General features: G+C 46.5%; 1 protein-coding gene across 1 annotated transcript in view; it reads right to left on the bottom strand.

The window, feature by feature from the left end:
• LOC144753513 (VPS10 domain-containing receptor SorCS3-like) overlaps positions 1-22,274 on the bottom strand; it is a 2,605,581-nt gene extending 2,583,307 nt beyond the window's left edge. Inside the window, exon 1 of the mRNA XM_078641177.1 lies at positions 21,504-22,274. Within this exon, the coding sequence (XP_078497303.1) occupies positions 21,504-22,274 (771 nt within the window). The remainder of the gene's footprint in view (positions 1-21,503) is intronic.
• Positions 22,275-24,963: the final 2,689 nt, after the last annotated feature.

Here is a 24,963-nt window from a genome sequence, read left to right as displayed (position 1 = left end):
CGTAAACGCCTACGTAGGTGTCTTTGCCTCTGACATTGTCTACAACACACTTTCACTGTGATGCTCTCACAGAGTATACGTTCATGGGCATGGTGCACATTCTGGAGACGTACAGCTGCGAGGAGCTGCTATGTGGCATGAAACCAATATGAATTCTCTCGAATTTACCGTGAAGTGTTTCTTGAGGAGAATCGCCGACTTTCAAGGCCTGGAAACAACGGCTGCAATTTTTGGGAGTTTGAGGTTGATTCTGGAACAGAACGTGTCCGGGGGCCACCAAGGCGCATATGACTTCCTCTTCATTTTCAGGACGTGCAGGATTTATTGCTGCAAGGAACGGTCCACCTCGGTAAGAGGCTGCAGGGGGGACGCGTCTGGTGACATAAACACAGGGTACGTTTTGGCGGGAAGCACGCACACACTGTTCTTCTGTGAGTCCAAAATGAAAGGCTGCGTTCACACGGTGAATAGCGCACGCTTTCTCGTGGTGAATAGGCACAGCGTGATTGCTTTATTTGTGGAAAATCAACACTGGATGTGTTTTGTTAGAGCAGCCAGCCGCGCTTCTTCATTATGAAGAGAAGGAACAGCTTGTTGTGCTATCAGGACACATCTGACGATTATTTTTCCCTTTTTATTAAAAGTGGTGGAGACAAAGCTGTGTGCTATTATATCAGTACGTTTCATTGATCAGTCATGTAGTGGGCAAAATAAGTGAAAACTATTATTCATCAATCCTACAATAATGTTTTACCACCAATTACTAAAGAAACAAAACCATATCTAGCTGCTTTCTTTTTATTTGATCTTGTGTTAAATATGCAATCAAAAGGGAGTATTGTGTAGAGCATTATGAGTCGATTACTGGTGCTGAATGCAGGAAGAATACAATGCAAACTGCAGATATTTGAAAAAAGGTGTTAAAAACGTTATAGTAAACTTGCCAGGGATCCACATGAGAAATGAGGAATTAAACAGAATCATGGACTCCCAATGGCTGCATTGATCACAAAGTGTATGTACAACAGCCAACTAAAACCATTACACATAAAAATATGTCTCTTGATAATCTGCCGCCATCCCAGTCTAGAGATCTAAGTCTCCAGGAAGAGACTTCCAAAAGTAAGGAAGGCCTGTGCTACCTCTCAGAGGTGAGGTACCATCCTTGCAGGCTGAAAATGTCAGCAAGTATCTGGAGCAGATGCAATTCTCATATCAGTTGATTTAGAGTATTGTGGGATTCAGTTCACCGTTATGAAATTCTGCATACAATTGCAGAGTTGTGATTAATTGAAGCATGCCTTTAAAGTAATTAAGGGCTTGGTGTAGAGTTTGGGGGTGAGGGCACTCCATTCCAACTGTGGCGGAATACCCTCTCTGCCAAATCCTTGGTAGTCCCGCCTGATTTAGAGATGGGCAAACCTTCGGTATCATGAAGACAGAGCCTGCTGTACCTCCAACACCAACATACTACCTGAGGGCCTGACGGGATAGGGGCTGTTGGATCTTTGGTGATTCGACCATCTGCCGATTTAGAGTGGGCAGTCAAATTACCAGTTTTTACTCTGTCACCACTTAGTGGCACAGTGAAAATGGGATAGTGAAAATATTGATATGAACCACCCCACACGCCATGCAAGACAACTCCCATGGTGTGGGATCATTTGTTTTTGATTTTTCAAAAACAAACTCCCACTTTAGAGTTTGCTTTATGAAAAACAAAAACATTTTAAAAGTTTGACAGATATCTATCAATTTGAGGGTATCATGCATCAAAATGTTAACACATTGACAGAAACCACCATGACAGCAGTTCCTGCCAAGGATTACAGAAGTCTGGAAGGCCGGAAGATGGTTGTATGATAGAGGCATGCATAGTTAAACCACGCATGCCTCTACCACACAGCCCGAACCACAAACGTGTCTTAATTACACATTCCTACCACACATGCCTTTATCATTCAATTTAATGTCAAAAGCATGAATAGTAAGGCGGTACGCATGGCTAAGGTTACCACTACCCTAACCCCACCACCCACCCAGAGCTGTCTCTAAAACTACCCCAACCCTTTCCACTGCCCTGAGACCTACACTGAACCTCCCAGCCTTAAAAACTACCCTTCCAATCCATCACCCTCCCCTGTCCTGAGTCCTAAAACCCTGGACCTTAACATACACTACCCCAACCCCCTCATCCCTGTGCTGTCCCTAAAACTACCCCAACCACTTCCACTGCCCTGAGACCTACCCCGACCGCCCAGCACTAAAAACTTCCCCAACTAACGATTCCCCTCCCCAGAGGCCTAAAACCCTGTCCCTTTAATACACTACCCCGACTCCCCACACCCCGGGCTGTCCCTAAAACTACCTCTTCCACTGCCCTGAGATCTACCCAACATCCAGTCCTAAAAACAACCATGACAAACAATTCCGCTCCCCCTGCCCAGAGGCTTAAAACCCTGCCCCATTACATACACTACCCCAAAACCCCAACCGCGCACTGTCCATAAAATGACCCCAACCCAGCCCCACTTACCTCACTGCGTCCTCTGGCTCTCTTCCTGGCATCTTCCTGCTTCCACCTTCAGCAGCAGCCAGCAGGTATCCTGCGCACTGCCTTAACCACACATATGCACGGCTAAGACATATGCGTGATTAAGGCAAGTGTGGGTACGCTTGTGTAGTTAAAACACACATGGCTGAGGCTGTGGTGTTCTGACTGTTTCTGCCGGAGGTTCTATGATAGAGACACACATGGCTAAACTGCGAGTGCCTCTACTACACAACCCGAACCATGAATGGGTCTTAACCACACATTCCTTAACCAAGCATGGCTTTACCACGCAATTTCCAGGTAAAGACATGAATGGCAATGGGGTATGAGAAGTTAAGGTTGCCACTACCACGACTTCCCCACCCACGTTGTCCCTAAAACTACCCCAACCCCTTCCACTGGCCTGAGACTTACCCCAAACCCCCAGCCCTAAAAACTTCCCCGATTACCTATTCCCCTCCTCCTGACCTGTGGCCTAAAACCGTGCCCCTATACATTCACTACCCCGACCCCCAACCCTGCACTGTCCCTAAAATTACTCCAACCCTTCCTCTGCTCTGAGACCTACCCGACACCCCAGCATGAGTGGCTGAGGCTGCTGTGTTTAGACCATTTACCCCGGAAGACATCTCTTCATGCGGAGGACTGGTGTACTGTCACCATGATGAAGAACAACCCAACTCCACACTTTCAATCAGGTCCTAAGCTGTTTGAAAGTAATGTCCTTTTGAATTCTATACTTCATATGTCAAGGTTTCCGTGCCACTGTTCCAGTTCCCACTCCTTTGTCTGCATGTACTAAGAGCTCATACGCCACATACCTTTTACAAATGGCATCAAGTAGGTATGACTCGTCGTGGACGCATCCACCTTTTGTACACCCCAAAAATGATAATAAAGTAGACGAGATGACATATAAGCCAATATTTTTGGACCTGTTTGATAGTGGGTCGCCTCTTAAAATTCAAGCAACCCACTCCCCGAATCCGTTATGTTACAGCCCCATGAAAACTGATGTGGTTGTTCAATTTTCAATGTTTAGCAAATCTCAGTCCCAGGTAAGAAAACTCTTGCCAGTTGACAATATTGTTTATCTTACAATGGTGAAGCATCATTTTTTATACATTTTTTGCATGGATGTATTGGCACAGAGTGGCTTCTTTGACAGAGTTCACGGACAGAGAAAACCCTGGGCAATGAGACACTAAGGGGGAATTATATGGAACTTTTAAATACAGTAACATCTATTTTAACTGAATTGCTTCTGTTGGTCGTTGCTAATTCTGTACAGGAATGCACTGAAAACACTCCTTCCTCTCTGTTCAGTCCACCCTCTTTGAAAACCACAACAAATGTAGGGCACTAGTCATAAAAAAAAGGTGGGGGACTATCCAAGTTAGGCAGCATGCAAGTGACATCATGCGTGTGCCGTAAGAGCACGTGACATCACATCGCTTGAAATCACTTGTGGCATCGTAGGTTGTGACATTACAGGAATAGCCTCTTAACCCATAACCTCACAGGAAGTGACATCACAATACGTGACACCAGATCTCAAGACCTCACACATCTGTTTAGCAGGTCTAGCTTGAGTATATTTGAGCGCATGATGAGATTTATCAAATTAGATTTTGCCTGACAGTTGTTTCAAAATGTGGTGAAACCCCAACATAAAATTTGGGCCTTTTTATACATTTCTTTTTTTAACACACTGTCACAAAGAAATTTGCTAGCAAGGAGTAACATAGTAGTAAATCTGTTCTGCTTAGTTGGATGCAAAGTCTGCATTTGAAAATATCTTATGGGGTTAAGGCACCTGCTACAAAGATCTTTATGTGCCCTGTAAATCTCAGAGAATAAGAATAATGGTACAATAACTCTGGAGCGACCCTTGACCCAGTTCTCAGACACGTTGCTCCCCACACTTTGCAGCTCCACCTGTCTGTGCTGTGTCTCTCGCCCCGCTGCTGCCACGAGTTTGCGCCGCCAGGACTCTCCCTGGACATCTCTTCTGCCATCCTTAATTATCTCACTGCCATTCTCATCTGTTCTGCTGTTCTCTGCCGTCCTCTTTATTTATTTCTCTGCCATTCTCATCTGCTCTACTGTTCTCCACTGTCCTCTTTATTTATTTTTCTGCCTTACTCTGCAGTTTTGCTGTCCTTCTCCCTATCTCATTACCCTTGTTCCTTAGCTCATTCCTGCCATCTTTTCTTGCTGCAACCCCTGCGGCCCCACCCCCTTCGCTCGCCCATTCGCCCACGCACCCACCTGCTTCTCCCTCCCACCTCACCTTCTTAATGGTGGCCGCGCCGCTGCGTGGTTGCACTGCTGTCGTGCCGAAGGCATTCCTAAGGCAAGCCCATCTGTGCCCGGCCGCGCCTGGACTGCTCCCAGCACCAGACACCCTGGAGCCCGCGAGCGCCATGACACCCGACGACGCTACAACGCCAACCTCCTCCACGCACTCAACCCCAGCCGACCAACCACCTGCTTCCAGGCCACCCCAAAGCTCACCTGGACCTTTCACCTGCCAAAACTGCAGCTTCACCAGCCAGTGAAGACCTGCACATCTGGCCCCTCCCACCAGGGCAGGCCACAACCACATCAGATGCATATTACTCAACACCCGCTCAGTCAACAAACACGCTGTCGAACTCTGGGACCTTCTCAACTCATCCTCACCGGATGTCATCTTCCTGACGGAGACCTGGCTGAACCCCTCATTGGCACCCACCGTTGCCATAGCCATCACGGATTGCTACAAGGTCACCCGCAGGGACCGTACCAACTCACCGGGAGGAGAAATCGCCATTGTCCACAAGAATACCCTCAGAATCTCGACCAGCACCGAAGACAAGCTAAGCACTACTGAACACCTGCACTTCCAGATCCACATCGATCCCAACACCACCCTCAGAGGAACCCTCATCTACAGACCCCCCAGATCCCGGTCACAGTTCAGTGAATCCATCACCGACACCGTCAGCTCGCATGCCTTGGCCTCCACAGACTACAGCCGCCTCGGAGACCTGAACTTCCACCTCGAAAATGCCAACAACAGCAACCCCACCACCCTGCTCGCCAACCTTGCCAACCTCGTACTCAAACAGCTCGTCATGGCACCCACTCAATCCTCCGGACACACGCTCGACCCCATCTTTTCCGCCAGCAACTACGTCACCTTCAGGCACACCAGCGAACTCCACTGGACCGACCACCGCTGCATCCACTTCTCCTTCGAGAAAAACACTGCACACAACCACCCACAATGAATACCCAACCGTAGCTGGAACAAGGTCACCGAAGACCAGCTAATCACTACCCTCGCCCGAGACTCACCAACTGACCAGACCGTCACAGCAGCCTGTAACCTCAAGCAATGGATAGACGACTGAGCCAACATCCTCACCCTGATCAAGAAACCCTCAAACAGATGCACTGAGAGAAGAGCCATCTGCTTCACCACTGACCTCCAGGCATCCAAGCAGACCTGCCGAAGACTCGAGAAGAAGTGGCGCCACAAACAGACACCGGACAACCATGTAGGCCTCAAGAACACCAACTGCAAGCACCACCAACTCATTTGAACCACCAAAAGGACCTCCTTGAAGGAAGGCATCGACAACAATGCACACAACAGCAAAGAGCTCTTCAACATTGTGAAGGAACTCGCCAACCCCAGCTCCAGCTCTAATGACATCACGCCATCACAAGACCTCTGCGAGTCTCTGGCCACCTTGTTCCACCGCAAGATCACAGACATCCATGACAGCTTCAACACTCAGACCCCCTGTGGGCCGCTGACACCTCAGACTCACCATCCCTCAGCCACACCGGCCTCCTGCTCTCCTGGAACCACGTCAAGGATGAAGACACCATCAAAACCATGAACACATCCACTCCGGCTCACCGCCAGACCCCTGCCCTCACCACCTCTTCAACAAAGCGAGCTCCATCATCGCACCCCAACTCTGGAAGATCTTTAACAGCTCCTTCGAGACCGCCACCTTCCCGGAGAGCTGGAAACATGCCGAGATCAATGCCCTACTCAAGAAAGCCAAGGCAGACCCAAAGGACCTCAAGAACTTCTGGCCCATCCCCCTGCTCCCGTTCCCGATGAAAGTCATCGAGAAATCGTCAACAAACAGCTGACCCACTTCCCCGAGGAGAACAATTCCCTGGACTCATCCCAATCTGGATTCCGCAGCAACCAGAGCACCGAAGCTGCCCTCATCGCTGCAACCGATGACATCAGGACTCTGCTGGACAACAGCGAAACCACGGCCCTCATCCTCCTAGACCTCTCGGTCGCCTTCGACACTGTCTGCCACCACACCCTACACACACACCTACACAACGCAGGGTCCACGACAAAGCCCTGGACTGGATCACCTCTTTCCTCATCGACAGAACCCAGAGAGTCCGCCTTCCTCCATTCTGAACCGAAGCCACCAAGATCACCGGCGACATACCCCAAGGATCATCCCTCAGCCCGACCCTTTTCAACGTCTACATGACACGACTCACCAACATTGTCCAATTGCACGACCTCAACATCGTCTCATACGCCGACGATACCCAGCTGATCCTTTCCCTCACCATGGACCCGCCACCTCCAAAACCAACTTCCATGAAGGAATGGAGGCCATCGCCGAATGGATGAAGAACAGCCACCTGAAACTGAACTTGGACAAGACGGAGGTCCTCATCCTCGGCTCCACCCCCTCCATCTGGGATGACTCCCGGTGGCCGGCTTCGCTGGGAGCTGCGCCGACACCCACCGACAATTCTCGCAACCTGGGGTTCAGCCTGGACTCATCACTGTCAATGACCCAGCAAGTCAACGCTGTCTCCTCCTCCTGCTTCAACACCCTCTGCATGCTTCACAAGATCTACAGATGGATCCCCACCGGAACCAGAAGGACGGTCACCCAGGCCAACGTCACCAGCAGGCTGGACTAGGGCAATGCCCTCTACACGGGAACTACGGCCAAACTCCAGACAAGACTTCAACGCATACAGAACGCCTCTGCACGCCTCATACTCTACATCCCACCACATCCACATCTCTGCCTACCTGAGAGACCTGCACTGGCTCCCCGTCAACAAGAGGATCACCTTCAAGCTCCTCACCCACGCTCACAAAGCACTCCACGACGCCGGGCCAACATACCTCAACAAAGGACTCGCCTTCTACACTCCCATCGGCCAGCTTCGCTCCACTGACATCACCCTTGCTACCGTTCCATGCATCCACCAAACGATCACCAGCATCAGATCTTTTTCCTACCTCGCCGCCAAGACATGGAACACCCTCCGCGCCCATATGCGACAGACCCAGGACCTGATGACCTTCAGGAGACTTCTCAAGACCTGGCTGTTCGAGGAGTAGCAGCTCCCCCCCTTTTTAGTGCCATAAGACCCTTACGGGTGAGTCGTTCACTCTATACATGTCTGATTGATTGATTGATTGAGGTTAACACATTTGCTGGAGAGTTCTGTGTTTTGTCTAGTCCCAGTTCCTGTATCAAAGTAGCTTAGAGGGTTAATGAGTCTCACGCAAAGCATATCATGTAACATGCAGATGGGATTTTTCTATTATATGTAGATAGGTAAGTTGTTTACTGCTTTTAATACAAATCTACTTTTGTTACTCCCAGTTCTTACATTTTAATCCTTCTAATATACCAAGGTGAGCTATGAAGGACTTGTGACTGCTACACCATGTAACCCTCAATGTCTTATGTAACATATCATGTACATTGATTTACACACTTATATGATTTATTGTTAATGTATAATGTATATGTGTGTCATGCAAATTGCTCTGACACCATGCATTGGGATGAGTAGCAATATAAAAGAAATAAAACAAAACAGAGTTATTTAATTGTCATTTGTGTAAATAAATTAGGACAGACCAATGGATCTGACATTCTTACAGTGCATGCATATCTCTGCTACAGAGGGATTAAACAAAGTCAAAAAGATTCCTGTTGGAAACATTCCAGGAAATTAACTGTCTCAAAATTTTTGATCCTGTAGCATGCAGAACCTTGAAAGTGAGGCAGAGTGCTTTATAGTTGATATGCCTCCTAATAGTTATCAAATGTAGATCTTTGATGGCTTGGGGGACTGGGTGGTGTTTGTGAAGGTCGAGAAGCAATATGGAGGTGAAGTTCTGTAGTACCTGAAGCTTCTTGAGATATTGTGCTTAAAGATTAATACAAATTACCTTACAACAATCCAATTTAGAGTGGATTAAAAAGGAGTTGACTGTTTTCATCGAATTAATAGTAAGAAAGTGAACAATTTTTCTTATGATTCTGAGAATGTGATAAGAAGATGGTAGGACTGTGTTGATTTGCTTGCTGAAATTTAACAGATCATCAAGCATCACCCCAAGGCTTTTGGCCTTTGTGGTTGGTTAGGGCTACACACCCAATTCCAACAGCCAGCTAGTGGTAGAAATGGGGATTGTTTCCCAGAAGACTCACTTCAGTTTTATTTGAATTAAGTTTGAGGCAGAGTTTACTCATCCACATGCCTATTTCTCTCACACATTTATTAAGCTGATGACTAGTATAATTGGCATCACTAGCAGCAGATAAAATAGTCTGCATGTCATCTGCATATGAGGTGAGAGAGAAACCAAAGGATTGGATAGGGGGTGAGTACTCTTACATACAGATTAAACAGGGTGGGCCTAAGTGAGGCACTCCACAGGGCAGAAAGAAGGTGCTGGAGCAAAAATTATCCAGCTTCACAATGTTTCCCTGTTCTTTACAATTTATTTAAGTAACTCTAAGGGTGTGCTTTTGTGTCTAAGTACTCCAGGTGCGAGATCAGCTTTGGGTGGTCCATGGTGTTGCAGGCCGCAGACAGATCCAGCAGGATTAGAGTGGCTATTCCTCCTCTATCCAGGATGAACCTCAACTCATCAGTGGCTTTAGTTGGAGCCATCTCAGTGCTGTGTTCTGATCTGAATCCAAATTGTGTGGGATTAAATAGGTCATTCTCTTTGATAAATGGAGTCAGTTGACTGTTCATGACTTTTTCAATCATTTTTGCTGGGAAGGAGAGTCTGGAGGTAGGTCGGTAGATAGAGGGGTGTTCTGAGTTGAGAGTGGCTTTTTTTAAAAGAGGGAGAACTGAAGCCTTCTTCCAGGGAGTGGGAAAGATACCTGTCCTAAACATAGAGTTGAGAATATTTGTTAGCACTTTGCCTAAGAGTTCTGGAATTAGTCATAGCACTGATGGGGGAAAGGGATCACGCGGAGATCCTGATTTGGTGGTCTGAGTTAGGTTCTCAGTTTGTCTCACTGTAATTGGAGAGAAGTTGGGCAAAGCGGGCCAAGAGGTGTTGTTAGTCATGTTGTTCTCAAAAATACTATTGCCCATGTGTGATGTTAGGTTCTTAGGATGGTGGAATAAATTGTATATTTGATCAACTTTATTTCTAAAATGTTGGGCAATGGTGTCACAAAAGGTTTGACTGTTATATGTTCCATTGATCTCTGGTTGCTTATTGAGATTGGTAATTACCTGGAATAGTTACCAAGCTAAGTTTATTGCTGAGTCGATCTCGGAGACGAAAAAGGCTTTTTTGTTCTTTGAACAAAAGGTTTTATGTTTGGCTAGAGAAAGTCTGTATGCTTCTTTTTGGGAGATTCATAATTGAGTCTCCATTTACTCTCTTGATGCCTACAGCATTGTTTTTCTAGTCTATGGGCCTCTGAAACCAAGGTGCTGAGGGCTTTTTCTTGCCTTGTTTGATCTTTTATGTGGGAACTGTTTGGCAGTGGGTGGTGTCTGACCAGCTTTTGTAGTCCTGAGTGGCTACCTCAGGATCTTCCATGAACGGAGGCAGGGTTTCAGTAAGTAGTAGCTGTAATTGATTGCTATCTATTTTAGTCCATGCTCTATAAGCGGTTGTGTCTGGCTTATTGTTTTAATCTATGACTAGTATTGTGCCTCTTAACTAAAATAAATGGTGGCGCGATCTGACCAGGAAACCGTTTGAAAATGATAGAGTTGTTGTTAGAGAAAATGGCATCTAGTGTATAGCCAGTAGTGTGAGTGGTGCTTTGCACAAGCTGAGTGAGACCAAAGACATTCATGAGTTCTAGTAAGTCTATGATATCCTTATATTTTTGAGATTCTAAGTGAAAGTTTAGATCTCCAAGAACTCTAAAGTCCCTGTGACAGATTTCATACTCAAGGAGGGTGTTGAGGAAGTTGCTTCTGGGGCCAGGTGGGCAATACATGATGGTTCTTCTAAAGGTATTCTTTTTGGTTACTTCAAACCAGAAGGATAGGGCTTCACAGTCTTCATTAGGCATGGCCAAAAATCTGGCCCGGATCTCATCCCTATAGATAATTCCAAGCCCCCCCCTCTTTTAAGCAGGGGTCAAGTCTGTACATAGTATATGCCAAAGGGATACCTGTAAGGAAATCCAGGGATGAGGTACTATTTGCCCAGGTTTCCATAATATAAATGATATCTGTTTGTTTAGAGTCAATTACATTGGCCATTTCTGTGGTATGTTTTACTAGTGGCTGGGCATTAATTAAGGCACAGCGATAATGGGAAGGCTAATTCTGTGGGTAGAGTTCACAGCACCAAGTGAAAAGGCTTGATGGTAGGGAAGGTGTCGGGAGACTGAATCCACAACACTTACAGCTCGAGCAGTTGCCAGACCAAAGTGAGCTCATATTAAAATGTGTACAGATGGTTTTGTATCTCATGAGGGCTAGGAGTTCCTCACCTGAGAAGTGAATTTCACTACTAGGATCTGGGGGCAAACCAGCAGAAGTTCCAGCGCTCAGCGTGATCCAGGTGCGAACGAGCACAGACTGGCTTGCCTTTGGTACGTCAGCAGTGTGCCCATGCTAATCCCCAGGTTAAATAACCCTCCATAAGAAGGTGGGCTTGTCTACACGCCGGCCCCAAACCCGAGCCTAACAATAAGTTGGGCAAAGTAAAAGTGAGCAAACCGAGGACCCAACTGCCCTGTTTGCCATGCACAGGCTCCCCTACTACTGGGAAAGAATTAAAAAGAACTTAAAGGTGGGAAAATAGCAAACATAAAATGAACCAAGCAGGGCACTGACCCTTCCAAGATGGTGCCTAATAGCGAGTAGTGGAGCCAGGCAACTCTGTAAAAACCGGCACCATGGTGGCTAACTCACAAGATGCCTACAAGGAAATAAAATTGCTGGAGACAAACGCAGAATGCAAAGGTAGGTTTCACAATTGCTCAAGCTAAGCTTTATGGACATTCTAATCCCCTTGTTAAAAAACCCTCCATAAGAGAGTGGGTGTGTCTACATGCCAGAGTGCAAGCCTAATAATACGTTGGGCAAAGTAAAAGGGAGCAAACCGAGGGCCCAGCATCCCTGCTTGCCCTGCTCAGGCTTCCCTGTGAGGGAAGGTAAAGGGAAAGAATTAAAAAGAACGTAAAGGTGGGAAAATAAAAAATATAAAATGAATAAAACAGTGACCTGACCCTTCCAAGATGGCATTTAATAGCCAGTGGTGGAGCCAGGCAACTACATAAATACAGGCTCTAAGGTGGTTAATGTTGCAAGGATTCTGCGCAAACACAGAACTATGCGTGGGATTATGGGACCTTAGCATGTAGGACCTGAGTGATCCTACCACCTTAGTGCCTGGGACCGACTAGCTATAGTGTCTTACTTGCTCTACTACTCACTCACAGATGAAAAATTGAATAAGCAACCCCAGAACACAACACTCCTGACTGTCTCGGGAATCGTGGTTGCAAGACACATCCTTTTGTTCACACTCTTGTACTCTTCAACAACAGGATCTGACAGAGGCACGAACAAGTTTAAAATATTTATTTTAACTAACATGCTCCAGTATGCAGTACAAGTGTCATAATCAGCAGAAAAAACACATAACATAAATGCCATCATCGCAAGTAGTCTGTAAATCATGAAAGGTGCTGTCATGTTGAATGACAGCTTAGCCTAACCCCCCCCTGTATAGAAGCAAGATGAATATATATTAGAAGATCCCTGGGTGTTATCAGCAGACCCCGTACGTCAGTCTATAGAATAGATGGTAGATCACAATCATAGGTGCTGTCATGCTCTTGTCTCTGGAAAGGTCCCTCTCCAAGTGGGTGCTACCTATCTGTGTATTCCAATAAGAACAAAGTACGTAATCCCAAGCAACAGCTGCAGCTGCATGTTTTGTCTAGGTGCTAGGGCCTGACCAGAACAGAATAACAAGAGACATTGTTGTTCGACCTTGTGCACAATGGTCAGACGAAATCCCAGGAACCTGCAAAGCCTGAAAACAACTGTAGGACCTATGTGAAAGTTTCAGAATGGCACATGTAAAATAAACTCATGTAGTAACGTGCGCAAGGCAGTGGACAGTCTGCAGCGTGCTCATGCTAACATATGGAAGACAACTATGTCCCCATGGGCCATGTGACACTAACTTACCAGATGTCTACTAGGAAACAAAATTGCTGGAGACAAATGCAGAATGAAAAGGTAGGTTTCACATATTCTCAAGCTGTTTGCAACATTTAATACAAATGGTCGTCAATTCTGCTAAGATATATCCAGGATGCTGCATGCTTTATCGATGATTCTTCACACAAAATAGAACATACCTTGTTTGTGTACCTTACTTATTGGTTCCTAACATTTAACTTATATCTATAACTCCTCCGTGGCCTGATAAGTAGCAGCGTTCAAATGTCATTAAATGTCATACCTAGAACAATGGCGCCAAGCTTGTCTTAAGCCAGATGGCTGCTCTGAAAGGACATTTTAAATTAACAAACCACCAATGGATAGACATCTACTTTCTCCTGATAAACAAAACATGAGTTCATGCCCTTAAATGCCAGACTGACTTATCCAGGTTATTTCTGTCACAAAACATTTATAATCAAGGAAACTTCCATTATGCTATTGGAATACGTCATTTTTGTTTGCATTTATTGAGCATGACATCTTGAGGAAAACAAATATTAACCAAATATCTTACAAAGACACACTTTTACACATGCAGATTTTTGGTCTCTGTTTGACCACTGTAAAATTCTGTTTCTAACCCTCCAGCAAGATTTAACGGAAATGCTACAAAGCATTTCTCTGGCAAGCAAGTAGTAGAGAGGAAGGCCCCATTAAAAACATGTATCTAGGTCACTGATTGCTTGGCTCGCAGAGTATCCTTGTCTGCTTTTAAAGAGTCCATCCAAATGCATTTTGGTCTGTGGCATGTCTGTGCCATATCAAACTCAAAAAAGGTGGTTGGAGGATGCTTGCAATAAGTCTAGCCACTGCCAGTGGTTAGACTTATTGCAAGAATCATCCCATCACCTTTTGTGTGTGTGATAAAACGGCCTAGGTGGCCAAGTGTATGCCCAGACGCGGGTACCTTGCTGACTGTGTCACAGGAACCAAGCTACACCTGACTGAAGAGCCCCAAGCAGGGAGTAAACGATCTTGGGTTGCTTGTATTCCGGTTTGAAGTGACCTTGCTTAGCAGTTTGGTCTGAACTGATCCCATTGGAGGAGGACTAAGACTGATTTGCATTTAGATAGGTCTAATTTGAAGTGGCATGGTGGGGAAAGGAACAAGGGGCTGAAATGCTACTCCAGGCGATAGCCCTTGACTAGATTTATTACAAGTTTCCTTCCATCACCTTTTGTGTATTTAATGTAACACTCAAAGCGACCAAGAGCATACCCGGCCTGTTAAGATATGTATGGAAAAGATGTCGTTTTGATTTTGAGTGAAATTCCTTTTCCTAGTCTCCATCAATTGTGATGAGATTCTATTCTCTTTTCCATCCTGGAAAGGGATTTACTCCTGCCCTTGACAAACATTTCCAGGGTGGGAAAGCACCTGTGAGAAATGTATTATCCACAATGTCACATGCTTTTGGGAGTTCACAAATAGTGTCGGCAAACCATGTCTTGGAATGCCTATTTCCCACCCAAGTGGGATTTAATCCTTAGTAAGAGTACATTATCAGGTGGCAATTTTACACATTAGTAAAAAGTGCTTCTGATTGTAAGATCATCTTCAATAAAATCATTGCATTGAACCCTAAGTGCTTGTTTATCACTTTTTATAAAATAAAGAATCTGTTGTTAAGAATTCCCATAGGGAGGCCAAGAAAAGCCTGCTCACACCTTGCATGGATCAAGTTGCTTTGTAATTCTTTCTCCCAATGAAATGGTCCACTTTGACTTTAATGATGGCAACTGAGTGGAAAGAACTCTAATTGGAGATCAAATATTGGTGGGATCTGGCTGGCTGTTCTCTATTAATTTTTCTGATTGAACATATTCTAGGAAAATCTAGCCCTTGAATGGAAAGAACATATTGTAGGAGCCCTCATGCTGAATGCAATAATGATGCTGGATTCCCTTCATTGACTTGCCTTAGACCATAATCCTTTCTGGGGATGGAAAGAACCAAGTGCTAGATGTACAAAGAACAGGTAACTAACAGTGGTCACAAATTGTGCACTGACTATTTGTGACCTGTCACTGATTTTGTGATGCTACCTGTCAGAAATTCTTGAATCACACGGGGTCGCTGAATGTCCAGCCCAACGAATATAATGCAGTTAGCTGTTTGTGAGGCTATGTGTTTTTCTACAAATAAAAGCATGGTGGCCTGTAAGGAACAGTAGACCATGATTGCAGTGTTTGCATTCTCAAGCGGAAAACATTTTTTTAAAGGAGCCTGTGTTCCTTAAAAGAACCAGTGTTGCTTTACAAACATGGTTTCCATTTGGGAACTCATTGGGGGAGAAGGCAGTAGTCCCCTAAACCATTGCAGCTCCCCCATGGCCACCAATCCCAGTTCCCAAAGAGGAAGCTGCCCAAAGGGGATAGTTTCCCCTTTGGGAATGGGTTACCATCTCCTTTGAGGAGTTAGAAAAATTCAATTGTGTCTACATAATTGTAGACACAAACCATTGATATAACCAACTAAATTGCGCATTGTCATTAAAAAGGAGCTAGTAGACCTCTTTTGAGTTTCAGATGAGACTTTCCAAATCAAAAAGGAGTTCAGTAGATAGCAAAAAAATATTTTTCAGTTGCCAACCCTGTGATGTTGCAAATCGCAGGGTTTGCGACTGCAAAATGAATTTGTACATCAGGGACCACAGAGTAAAACTGCAGACAGAGCCAAGTTGTTCCAGACCTTGCATCGATACATGGTTAAAGAAATTCCATGAGTGTCCTCAAGAAACCGAGCGATAGGAATTCTTAATGGAGTCACACCTATTGGCAGACCTATCTTGTAAGGCATCTGAGGATTACTTTGACAAACTGTTTCTTTCATTGTTGGTTATTTCCCTTTGCTTCTCTGTCAAATTTGTTTCATGGTTGGATTTTAATATACTTTTCCGTCTTGTGGCCTTTATCCTAGTTCACTGAACAAGCAGTAGGTGAAAGAAGTAACCAATTCAAACAATGTCACTTCCCAAACAGAATCCTTAGGGGATATTTACACGTGTCTGTTAGAACTAAGTAATTGTTTTGTAGTTGTTTCATCAGGGCATCCTGGTATGTCTGAACCCTCATGCCATCAGGGATACTCTCAATCATTTGTGTCTAGCTCTTAGAAATGCTTGGCACAGGAATCTTAGAACCCTAAAAAATCTAGGTAGGCCAGTTCTGGCATCAGGCACCTAGGCTACTTTTCAGCCTTATTCAGCTCAAAAATACAGCACAACATTCAAGAAACAGGAAGTACTCACACATGATTCTGCCACCAGAGTCCTTTCCTATGTAGTTTGGTAACAGATACGGGCAAAGGGTTAGGCATTCTACTAAGTAATTACAATTGCAATTGATTGTGGCAATCCCAACTGGGTTATACTTGAAGAAGAAGCAATCTTTCTTCTGGAGCACCTTGCATGGGTAGCTGTACTTCGCAAAAGTCCTAAAATTACCTTTAATGCAAAGGTGATAAAGGGCAATGAAGAGGGGATTCACAATATCTTCTATGCATTATGGGACGATAGGAAGGTACAATTGATTCCCTCAAATAAAAAAGGTTCTTTAGTACAGAGTTCCTGCATTGAAGGACCCCAATTGGTACGTCCTCTGCCTAGATCGCATCACAGTTGTTGGGACACGACTCATTCTCTCTCTCTCCTTTCCTGCAAAACCTCACTTTTCTGCCCTTGTCCCAGGCACCATTCCATAACAGATGGATACCCCCCACCACCGAGCCAAGACCAAACCCCTGTTTTCACTGGTTCCCATCCCTACCATATATTCACATTTCTTCCACGTTGTTTTTAGGCCTGCAGATTGGCCCGCCAACTTTGAATGCCACACCCTTCAGGCTGGGAAATTGCCCATTTGTATGCCTCAGTGAATGCAAGGAAACTACATCCTACATTGTCAAAGTGCATTTTAAGCTGCGCAGGACTTCATTGGTGAAGCACAATATTTGCCTTACCTAGTCAATACAGACAAACAAACCATCAAGACCCTTAAGACAAGTGTGCCTACAATCTATGCTTAGTTTCAGCAACGCAACTGGCTAGTCCTACTTTAGTCTACCCACTGCCCCCAAAGTTCTTATTATAGGTGCTACAACACATTGATGCTCCTCAAACAAGTGCATGGACAGTCTTCATGGGTGACAAGTTGTAAGAATACAAAGATGAATCACAAATACATTAGAGGTGTGTAAATTACACTTCTATGGCATAATCCACTTTGACCTGCCTCTGAACTATTGGTCCAACCAAACAGAAGCGACACAGCACAAAGCATCCAATGACAGTGATCCATTTCTCTCTTCAATACTGTGCCTTTTTACTGTTTCTAAAGCCCTCTTAGGCAGGAGCACGCTAGCTGCTGACCAATTAAAGAGCATGACTGCCTGTGTGCGAGCCTAGGTGTGCCAAGGACAGGGTCCCATGATCATGAATCAGCCTGGATCAGGGAGTGAAGTACCATGAGATATGGGCAATCTCTCTGTGACTCTGTGCACCAAATCATATTAAGGAGGAAGGGATGCGTGTGATGAAGACAGCCACAACCAGACCCACAGAAATCAGCAGTACTTACATTAGAGGAAGTGAGGGCCTACTACCACTCATGAGGGAGGAGGCCCAATGTATATGAGGCGGATGTAAATCAGGATAAGGAAAGAAAGAGAATGTGTGTATTTGTTTATTTTAAGACATTTAAGATCCCGGTGTTTCTCCACTTTTTCTCCTGTAAGGTATGGTAGCAATAACCAATTTCTTCGCTTATCAGTTACCATTTGGAGCTCCATAGCATAGATTTATCATTTTTTTAAATAAGGTGTGTGCTTTATGGAAGGGGTCAAGTGAGGCCGGCCTCAAAATACGTTATTCAATGTTTCACAGAACTTCCTGATTATTCTAGCCAGTTTCATCTTCCCCGTCATTCTCATCTCTTCCTTTTGCTGAGTTTCTTCTGCTAGGTTGTTTTAGCATCGATTGCATGCCAGCCCACTGCTTTATTTCCGATACCCCCCCCCCCCCCACCCCCCTTCTCATCGCTCTGAGGTGACAATGTGTGGTCTAGACCCTCTACAAAGATTCTAAGTAAAATAAAGGAAATAATTGTATCCGTGCAGTTTGGTCAGTCGCTGCACAGGACGTAGATCATCTGTGTGCATCGCTATCAGACGTAGGTGCTCTTTTAGCTTCTGTGGAAAGTGTGCTGGAAATTATTTATCTGCATTACCAAAAACTCCATGATTTATACATTTAATAACATCGTTACACTCTTCTCATTTTTTTTCACTTGTTAGATGTCCTATTAAATAACTTGGCAGATGTCAACAGTCAGCGTATGGACATATAGTGCAAGGCCTGATTTCTGATTCAAGACATTCATTGTTCACAATAAACGAGGACATAGATGCATGTTGCCTTTGCAGTGTTCTTCTTGACGTGCAAATGGCCCTCCCCACCTATGGTGCCAACCCCATGCATGATAACACCCCTTTTATAACAATAAGTACCACCAGGGCCACAATACTGCCTGCCTGCCCTCTGGTCTGCTCTGGTCTTGCATGTGTTATATGTGTTAGCCTAGCCAGAGCATAAGGATTGTGTGCAATAATTACGCCATTTAATGTCATTTAATGTGGAAAGCATGCAATCTTAGATATTGGGACATCCCACTGGCATTGGATTTCTCTTTGCACCTCCCCATATAATGATGGCCTCACCCACGCTTCGTGCCCTCCGACTATGAACACAGTCACAGAGCCTGTATCTGCCCTGTTCCAGCACAGTCCGGCGCAACGCCCTCTCGAGGGTCACCTGCCACAGCTCATGCATGTTGCCTCAGTCAGTACCCTACGTGCCATGAAGTGGTAAATACAAAGCATCACTTTCCAACTCGTTGTACACACATCCGCCTGAGGACTCCACATTTTCAAAGTAAATTACCCCTGCCTTCATCACAAAAACTTGTTAAACGTTTTTCTCTTCGATGCGGGAAACAGTTTCTAAACAACTCAGCGCCTATAGCGCAAAATCTCTAATTTGCACGGTTATATGTGTAGATCATAAACCAGCCAGTATGTTTTTTCTCGGCATGGTGCACATTGTATATAAACGATGCATCTTAGCGCCAAGAGGCTCTCCATAGGATAAACAGTGCGTTTTACAAAATCCCCTAAAGTCATATAAATCAATAATTGTATATCCTTTTCAAAAACAAGATTTTAATTTATAACGCTTCATCAATACTTGGAATTCTAGCTGAACAGCTGCAAATTGTTTGCAGCTGCAGCGTGTTGCTTTTTGACAATGGGCTAAATATGCATGTCAAGTGAAAGAAAAACAAGGATAGCAGTGATGGTTCAGTACAAATACTAACTGGAAATCAAAAATGTCACTAATCCATTACAAAATGTAAAAGCAAGATTATTCATACAGGTCAGTAAATATCTAGCTCTCATATTCCAGCATGGTCCAGCGAAAACCATCTATAACTGGTTAAGTGGAAGTTCCACCAGGGATGCCCTATGTATAGGCTAAGTCACTGATAAGTGGATGCCAATAATAAGACTGTTAATTACATTGCATTGACTGGTCCACGTGCACAGCTGTGTTATCAGACTGGTGGCGTTGTGTTGAAATGCATCATGCGTCCCTAAAATGTCTTCGAGGGAAGATATGTTCCATTTATGGTTTGTTTTTTTGTGTTTGCCATTAGTTGATGTGCGGACCGTCCCCGCTTTTATCCTGTATGTAAACATTATCGATTATAGCGGACAAAGGGAAGCCAGAAAGCACTATGTGGGCACATAGTGGCTCCTATAACCCAGTTGACCACAGCGGGATAGCTTAGCCAGTGCGACAGGTAGTCCGCCTTTGTGTAAACAGACAAGAGCGTGCATGTACAGGGTGTGCTGTGACTGAAACGCCTCGACGAGCTCTCTTATTTGGGGTGAGGGAACTGGCGCACCGAGCGAGGTATATGGCATGGCTTGCCGAGGATCACACAATTTGAAGAAATTACTCTAAGGTTTTATTCCAACTGCTACAAGATCTAGTTGTGTATCACTTGACTTAAACGTGTGATCGTGGGCGAGTCCACATCTACGGCAAACTGGGAGCTACCAGAGACCAGGAACATGCATCTCGATGAGCCTTAACTAGCAAGAATACCTTATCTTCCAGAAAACGGGGGAAAGACAAACTGAATTGCATTGAGAACACTTCTCAGATTCAATTGCTTTGTGTTTCCCCATGACTGTTTCCCATCAAGCACCCACTACTCCGAGGGAAGTATTGAAATGAGCAGTTTCTATTAATCTTGGCCATAATGAGGGGATCTCGGTGCTCGCAGTTCCACCTGCAGTACTTTCGCCTTTTATGGAGAGCCATAAATAGCGCTTTTATATCGCGTTATGATAACAAGCAGCGCTCTTTACGAGCTTGCTCGGGCTGAAATAAAGCAGGGCAAGCTGTAACACTCGTTAACAGAGCATTTCTTCTTTTATACGGCTGCCAGGAAGCGGGAGGCACAAGGACTGGCTACTCTTGCAGATTTCAAGGGCGCCACCTCTTGATTATAAAAGAATACAAATAAAAAAGCTTTTTTTCCCACTGATTCCTTAATATAGTTGTAATGTACCGTGTAAGGTCGGGGGAGTCGCTAGGAGAAAAGTTATTCCGTTTGTTTTTCACACTTCGGGGCGGAATGACGCATTTTACGTTGATTTGTTTTTACTTTCTTTTCCACTCACGGTCTGCTGCTGACGCTGACACTGTAAGCATTATTCCCGGAGCCGCTGTGGCGCGAGACCGTCTCGAGCCGCCCAGGTGCAGGCTGCGCGCGCACAGCAACACCCCTCCCCCCAGAACGCCCCCTCCCATTCTGGGACAAGCAGAGCAGATAACTCACCCTGACACATGCTCACAGGCTCTGCTTGTCCCCTCTGCGAAGGGAGCTCCCAGTACCAGTGCCACAAGCTCTATCATTCTGTACTTTCTGTCAGCATCGCCTACGTCACGACAACATCTCTGCTGTTGGCTATTGGAGTAATAAATGACATTTGCATGGTCTTCTTTGAAAAAACTACACATTAAGGCATTCATTTGTACTGCGGAATTTCTTATGTAGAAATTGGGAATATACTGCCAGAGAGAGATACTGGGTGGGAGAGCAAGCAGTGGCATCCAGAAGGGAACTAATTGAAAGAGTGAGGGAGTGAGAGGGGGCGAGGGAGGGAGAGGGTGAGAGGGAGAGAGGGAGAGGTAGAGAGAGAGACAAAGAGAGAGAGAGAATGCGAGATGGAGAGGGGGAGAAGGAGAGAGAGAGAGATGGAGGAAGGAAGGTAGGTAGACATGTATGTCAGCAGCTAATTCTAACAGGTGACCGGTGCCCTCAGAGGTCCATAGTTTTGTGAGCACGTGCGAGTACTTACGCTACTGTTGTGTCCACCAGACCAGTGCACCATGGCTTGGTTGTGGGCGGAGTCACCAGTCAGGGCAAAGCTGGTGCTGCTGAGCCGGAGCTCCTCAACCCTGGCCCTGCCCGTGCGCCCCTCCTCCTTGGACCCCCTGAGGTCCGACCTTCTCACTTTCTGTCCGTCGGCGATGGAGCTGCTCTCACTCCCCCCTCCGAACTCCTTGCTCTCCCCCCTCTTGCTCCTCTTGGCTCTCCGTCTTGGGGTTCTCTTTCCCCCCACTTCCACTGCCCCGGGCTCGACTCTGGGCACTTGGGCTGCGCTCTGGTCCGACTTCCGTCCTCGTGCGGGCTCCACCAAGGCGGCGCTAAGTGCATGTCTGTGCAGGACAGAAGTTGCCGGTTCCGGTTCAGTGTTCTTGGCGTTACCTCTGTAGCTCATGCCGTCACCCCTGCTCTCCCGGGGGTCACTTGACTCGGGTCCGACGCCCATATATCCACTTATCCCAATTCCAGCGAGTTGAAGCCCTTCGAAGCTATCCTTTTCCTCGCTCCCGCTATGACCCCCCTCCCTGCTCCACGCTCCAGCCAGGCTCTCATCGTCTCCCCCCAAATGCCTCTTCTGCCTTGTAAGTAAGGGGGAGATCAGACGGTGCTGCAGCCCGACTTGAAAATGACAGGATCTGCAAGAAATGCCCCCATTGGAAATCCCACAGGTGCCCAAGAAGGCCAGTGCCCAGAGCAGTGCCAGGCGGTGCCAGGCTGGGCGGGAGTCAGCGCTTCTCTCCATGCTCCCGGGGGTTCAGTCCTTCCCTTGCTGCCTGCTGGTGACAAACGAAACCCTGTGTCAGTAGGGTCTCGTCCCCGCTTCTCTCTTTTTTGTGTTAGCGGAAACGTGTCTTTCAATGAAATTGTTCACGCCGGAGGGTCTGGCGGAGCCGTGTGGCACGTGGGGGAGGAGGGTGGAGCTGGGCGAGCGCCAAGGAGCGGGAGAAGCCCAGTGAATTCACCGCAGCTGCCTCTCAAGCGGCATCCTGCGGACTGGCACTGCTCCCTCTGCCAACATCCACTGTGCGCTGCTCTATTAGTAGATAAGTCCACGAGCAACACGAACAACTTATAGGGCACAAGAAAAGCCGTAAAGCAGAGGAGACCCTAAAACACTTAAGTGATCCCTCGCTGATGGCTCCAGCGTGCATCCAGGTGTGCTTTATAGCGCAGTCATATCTAGGTGGCAGCGGACAGCCCCGTGCCCAGTGCAAACCCTTGTGCCTTCTGCCATCTGTCCTTTCTTTTTCAGATTTTACACGCTCTGAGGCGAGAATCCGCCGCTTCAATCCTGCTGCAGCTGCTAGGAATTCCTTAGGAGATCTCGCCTGAGCAATTTCAGCACCCGCTGTCCAGGGTCCTGACTGCCAACTTGTTTCCGCGCAGCGCTGAGTCTGTGGGCAGGCACGTTAGCAGTTCCCTCCTACACCAGGTCCCCCTGCCGCGCCCCTCTGCTTGGTGTGTTCTCTCCCAGTCCCTCACACAGGGCACCGAGTGCCGCTCGCAGCTCTGCAGGTTCCTGCCTCCGTGCCCGCTCCTCCCGGTATTCAGCACAGCACTGGTGTGCTGCTCGCAGTCCCGCCGGTTCGTGCCCTCACGAGAGTTCTCGTCCTTCTGTGCTGAGCCAGGTGAATACCTCTCTGTGTGCTCTCCAGACACACACAGCGCTAATACCGGGCTGTGCTCTATGGATATTGGCAGCGCCAATGCCTCTCAGTGTGCTGTCCCGATGCACACAGCGTTACCTGTCTGTGCCCTTCAGATACACTCGGATGCATCTCTGTGTGCTCTCCCAATAAACCCAGCGTCAATACCTGCCTGTGCTCTCCGGACACACACAGCGCTACTTGTCTGTTCTCACCCGATACACGCAGCGCTAGTGCCTCTCTGTGCGCTCTCCCACACACACAGCGGTACTTGTCTGTGCTCTCCAGATACACGCAGTGCTGATGCCTCTCTGTGTTGTCCAAACACGCAGCGCTAATACCCCTCTGTGTACTCTCCAGATACACGCAGCGATAACACCACTCTGTGCGTTCTACTGAACACCCAGCGCAGACGCACATTTGGCAGGTAAGTAGGATTTTCTACACTCCGTGTGCAAATGGGGCTCACATCCCCCCCCCATTACTTTATTACGGAATTTGATTATCATCCCTACACTCTAAGCTCATAAGTACCAGCAGAGACTAGACCTCCGCCTCCACAAGGCTTCCTAAACTCTCAGCTTTGGAGACTTGGCCGAACAGTTCTCGCGGCGGCTCCCTGCCTGTCTCCGGCAGGTGGGTTCAGTCTCTCCGCTGGTTTCCCGCAGGCAGACACGAGCTGAAGCATAACACTCTCTGAGAGGCCACGAAGGCCTCGCAGGCGAGTGCCCGGGGCTGCCGGCACAGCACAGTGCCCTACAGCCGGTAGCGCCGGCTACGCGTGGAAGCAGCCCCATTTGGTGCTCAGCCCGAGAGGGAGACAGGCAGCCCTCCCCAGCTGCAGCGGCCCGGGAGAGATGGAGCAACTCTACCCAGACCCTCACCCTTCCTCTCTCCAGCTGCTCTATATGGAGGGCGAGACCACTGGTCTGAGGAACCGCATTTTAAGTGAACTCTTTAGAGTGCAACTCTACATCAACAGCGAGAAATGAACATACTAATGTTTTGTGACAAAATGAAAAATGCTGGATCTGTCTCAGCTGTCTGATATTCCTACTGGAAGCAATAATGGGAAAAAGAATTTAATAAGCAATTGGGGCGTCTTCATTGCTTAAAGACACATTTTATAATGACTGGAGGGCTGTTATTGTGTTGCATTACCCCACCACCTCATGTGGAGCTACCAGAGCCAAATTCATTAAGGGTTTATATTGGCGTTCATGTGGCAAAAAGAGCAGGGACAATCAACTTCTGAGCTGAAAAACTATATTGTACCAAAAAATGACAATAACACAGCAGGGACACCCTTTGAACTGACCCTTGTTAAATGTATGCAAATGCGCATTTCGGGGATAAGGCAGTGCAAAAACCTTAGCTATTGGTGCACGGCCAGTACTTTCATCTCGCTTTGCACCAAATCCTAACAACACTGCTTGATGTATCTATATGTAATCCGTGTTTAACACTGAAGTAGACATCTTGCATGTCCGACATCTGTACCACGATTCACATATAGAGAATTGTAGCAGAGGGTTGTACCTTCAGTTGAAATCCTGTGCTAGGCACTAAAGTACAAGGCTCAGCATCACACTGAAAATCAGTTTTAGCACAAATCTGCCGAAGAAGTCATGAGTGGGCAATTCTTATATATATATGTTATTTTTAATCCTTCATGCAGTGCAGCACTGCACATTTTCACTCAGCACTCTGTTGCCTGAAGGACCATACATTTGGCCTTAGTATAATGCTTGTGTGTATCCCCATACATGTTCCTCTTTAATGTGC

This window comes from Lissotriton helveticus, chromosome 5_1 (assembly GCF_964261635.1).
Source record: "Lissotriton helveticus chromosome 5_1, aLisHel1.1, whole genome shotgun sequence".
Classification (NCBI taxonomy): domain Eukaryota; kingdom Metazoa; phylum Chordata; class Amphibia; order Caudata; family Salamandridae; genus Lissotriton; species Lissotriton helveticus.
This window is presented reverse-complemented; position numbering and strand designations above follow the sequence as displayed.